This window comes from Bidens hawaiensis, unplaced genomic scaffold (genome assembly GCF_021521415.1).
Source record: "Bidens hawaiensis isolate Kalapana, Puna unplaced genomic scaffold, B.hawaiensis_p1.1 tig00055317_1, whole genome shotgun sequence".
NCBI classification, from domain to species: domain Eukaryota; kingdom Viridiplantae; phylum Streptophyta; class Magnoliopsida; order Asterales; family Asteraceae; genus Bidens; species Bidens hawaiensis.
Window position 1 is genome coordinate 53,595 of NW_027506332.1, and position 4,067 is coordinate 57,661.

Below are 4,067 nucleotides of genomic sequence, written 5' to 3' on the forward strand. Positions count from 1 at the left end.
GAGGGGTTTTCTATTAAAATAAAAAACCTCTAAAAAGATTAATAAAAAATTTATAAATCAAAACATAAATAAAAAACCAAAGAAGTAAAAAAGCTAAAATGTTTTATCCGTTTTCCTCGTTCTCAAATAAAAAAAAAGTTAGCCGAAACCGAAAAAAATCGACGAAAACGGAAGCAAAACGGACCGAATCCACCCCGTGCTAAAACTTGTGTCTGCTCGAAACCTGCTCCGAGCCAAAACTTGAACCGAACTCGTTCCAATCCAAAACCCGTTTTGTGCCGAAACCTATCCGACCTGAAAGTGACACATTTTTTTAGGATACCAACCCATATTGACCCATTTCTTTAAATTTGTCGACCCATTTTGACCCGAAAATAACTATATGGAATTTCAAACACCCAATTTAACAATTTTAGTTAAAATAGATGACCCGAATTCACCAAACTGGATTGGCTTGGGTGAAGATAATTTATACCCTTGGGATAAAGAGTAAAAAAGAAAAATAAATTATACCGACGTGTGTATGATACCCAAATTAGGGTTTCAGTGAACGAAGAACAGAGTCTCCTAAATTCGGCCTCGATCGCAAATCTGTTGTAACACTACAGATTCTTCAAACATCAAGGTTTCATCCAATTAAACTTTATCTTTATTTATTATTATTATTGTTGCTCGATTAAATTTCAATTAGGCCCATTAGAGAATTAGATTTTGTGGACTAAATTGTTTATTGTCATTGAACAGCTGTACAGCATGCAAATTTAAAGGATTTGAAGGAATGAAAAGCAAAACATGGAGATGGGTTTTAGGGTTAATTTACATACTTTCAGTTGCCACCATTTGGATTGCGGCAAGTTTCGTAGTTCAATCGGTTGTCGATGAAGGCGTGTCACCGTTCCTCATCACATACATATGCAACTCATTGTTTGTAGTATACATTCCGTTAGTAGAAATCGCGCGTTATTTGGAGAACAAATGTGGAAACTTAATGTCTTGGAGAAGTAAAGATGATGCGGATACGGTGTTGCCGGTACACCAAGAATCAGAAGCGCTTAACCTTCTTGTAGAGAGAGATGGATTAAATGTTGTTACGAGTGAAGTGGTTAGGAATGATGATGTGGCATCGGGAAGTGATGTTGTGTTGGATCAGCAATTGGACTCGAAAGGGCACTGGACACGTACGAGACTTGCGAAAGTTAGCCTTTTGATTTGCCCGTTCTGGTTTCTTGCACAGCTTTCGTTTAATGTTTCTCTCAAGTATACTACTGTCACGGTAAGTAAAATAATATCTTGTAAACGTTATTTGAACCCGTTTACTTATAAATGGGTTGATTTAGGTTGCGTTTATGTTTCTAACGGATCAAGATTATCTGAAGTGTATTTGTAATGCAAAAAACCTTCACATCAACAAGCGTGACCCATCTTGTTTTCACCCGTTACCCAACCCACCCACTTTCCCACTAAAATTTAGGCTTGTAAACGAACCGAACAACATGAATAGGGTGTGTTTATGTTTGTTTGGTTAACTTTAACCGAACACGCACATGAACCGTTAATCTAACCAACTTTTTTGTTCGTGTTTGTTCGTTAAGAAAACAAACATGTTCGTGTTTGTTCGTTAAAAATTTAAACGAATAGTTTACGAATGTAAATGAACACGAACAAACATAATTGAACAAATATAAACGAACAAGTCTAATATATTAAGTATCAAATGATATATTTATCTACTTGAAATGAACACACACACACACATTTGAATTTTTTTATAATATCTAGACGAACAGAGATAGCTAACGAACGCCACAGATGAGAATGTTTGTTTAATTAAACGAACAAAACTGTTTTTTCATGCTCACTCGTTTATTAAATAAACAAATTTCCCGCCAAATGGATATTTCTAATTTTGACCTAACTTTTTCTATGCAGTCGAATACCATATTAAGCAGTGCGTCAAGCCTCTTCACCTTTTTAGTGTCTCTTAAATTCTTGGGAGAGAAGTTTACTTGGATAAAATTAACAAGTGTTCTTCTTTGCATGGGAGGTACTATTATAGTGAGTTTAGGTGACTCGAAAACCGCAACAACCACAACCGCCTCAAACCCGGCTCTTGGAGATGTTCTTGCTCTTGTTTCATCCGCCTTTTATGCAATTTACATCACGTTAATCCGTAAAAAGTTACCCGATGAAGGTAATGATGATGATAAAACTGGGAGAGTTAGTATGGCCCAGTTTCTCGGGCTTCTGGGCTTGTTTAATCTTATTATCTTCTCGCCTATCGCACTTATTCTTCATTTTACCAATATCGAGTCTTTTCAGACAATTACATTGAAACAACTTGGATTAATTGTGGGAAAAGGTATGTGACAGTTGATATGTGAGTCTAGTCTTCTAAACGAACTTAATGAACATGAGCGAGGCTTATTTGTTTGTGCTTGGTTGGTTAACTTTAACACGAACAATTAAAAGAATGGGTTTTCTTGTTTGTGTTCGTTCGTTAAGAAAATGGACGTGCTTGTTGTCGTTTATGTTCACTCATTTAACTTTAATCTAACAAACGTGCAAACACGAACAGTTAAACGAACAGGGTTTTCTTGTTCGTGTTCGTTCATTAAGAAAACGCGCATGTTTGTGTTTGTCCATTAAGAAAATGTACGTGTTCGTGTTAATTTATGGTCGACTTGTCGTTCGTTACGAACGAAAAAGAACTCAAAATGATCATAAATGAACTAACATGACTGGATATTTATGAAAAAAGAGTATAAACGAACATAATTAAGCTGACACCAATTATATTAAATGTAAACATGAGTATCAATTTGTTGGGGTCTAAAATATTAATAAAACTAGACTAAATTGTTATGGCCTAAATATATATATAAATGAACTTAAACGAACAAGCTTAAACCAACATAAATGAATGAACGTAAATGACAAACATAGACGAGCGTAAATCAACGAACATAAACAAATTAGACATATGAACGCTCATTAAACTAAGTGAACAAAATGTTTGTTCATGTTCATTCAATTATTAAATAAAATAACTTCCACGGTTCACGGAAAGTTCGGTTCGTTTACAATGCGACATGCATCTTCAAAGTTTTTTAATAGCCAATTATTTTGATCACTTTTTTTGTTATTGTTTTTATTTAGGATTATTGGATAATGTTCTAAGCGATTATTTATGGGCGAAAGCGGTTCTACTCACTACTACAACAGTCGCAACAGCAGGGCTAACAATTCAAGTGCCATTGGCTGCTATTGTCGATACTGTGATTGGAAATGCACCTGGTTTTATGGATTATATTGGGGCTGCTGCGGTTATGGTCGGTTTCGCAGGTATTAATATTCCTTTGGATACATGTTCGGCCCCAAAAGAAGCCAGTCTTGAACTTGAAGAAAAAGAAAATAACACGATTGATAGATGATGATCATCGGTGTTACTAATGTGTGTTATTGGGTACAATTGAAAATATATACAAAAATAGTTTTTTAGCATATGATTATATTTTAAATGCCGTCTATATGGCATTGTTTTACGATATTTTGAATTTCTTGATGCTATGTATTATGAATATCGTACACCTTCAACTATAATCAGTATATCATTTAACCACGAAAATTATGATTATTGCTAGTGAGGTGGTAAAATGTGTGGGCTAGGTTTGTTGGAAATAGTGTATCGGTTTGGTTAATTTAACACGGCCGATCGAGTACGACCCGTAAGAGATGCTAAATATAAATAATAATTATATTTTAAAGTTTATTTATTAGATACATATGCATGGAGCATTCTTTTAAACGAGTTGGACTTTGTGGCCCGGTTAAGCTTTATTATTATTAATAAGATTATTAATGTAATAATGTAATATGATCTCATCACCTATTCGAAATCTTGGAGCGTACTTCAAGGGTTTTGATGTAAACGAACCGAACGAACACGAACAAGACCTTGTTCATGTTCGTTCGTTAAGGAAATAATTTGTTCATGAACGGTTCACGAACACTTACCGAATGAGATTTTATGTTCGTGTTTGTTTATTAAGGAAATGAATGTGTTCATG

At 34.7% G+C, this 4,067-nt stretch overlaps 1 protein-coding gene across 1 annotated transcript; it reads left to right on the plus strand.

Moving 5' to 3' along the window:
* Window positions 1-542: 542 nt before the first annotated feature.
* LOC143617546 (thiamine-repressible mitochondrial transport protein THI74-like) lies at window positions 543-3,515 on the plus strand. The gene is made up of 4 exons (XM_077090071.1): window positions 543-625; window positions 745-1,273; window positions 1,930-2,359; window positions 3,157-3,515. The coding sequence occupies exons 2-4, from the start codon at window positions 779-781 to the stop codon at window positions 3,429-3,431; spliced, it is 1,200 nt and encodes a 399-aa protein (XP_076946186.1). The 5' UTR covers window positions 543-625; window positions 745-778; the 3' UTR covers window positions 3,432-3,515.
* The last annotated feature ends 552 nt before the right edge of the window (window positions 3,516-4,067 follow it).

Excerpts from the sequence above, each read along its gene's own strand:
- LOC143617546 (XM_077090071.1), top strand. The coding sequence starts at position 779 with ATGAAAAGCAAAACATGGAGATGGGTTTTAGGGTTAATTTACATACTT. Across the intron at positions 1,274-1,929 it reads TCAAGTATACTACTGTCACG|TCGAATACCATATTAAGCAG; the intron begins GTAAGTAAAATA and ends TTTTCTATGCAG. Across the intron at positions 2,360-3,156 it reads TGGATTAATTGTGGGAAAAG|GATTATTGGATAATGTTCTA; the intron begins GTATGTGACAGT and ends GTTTTTATTTAG.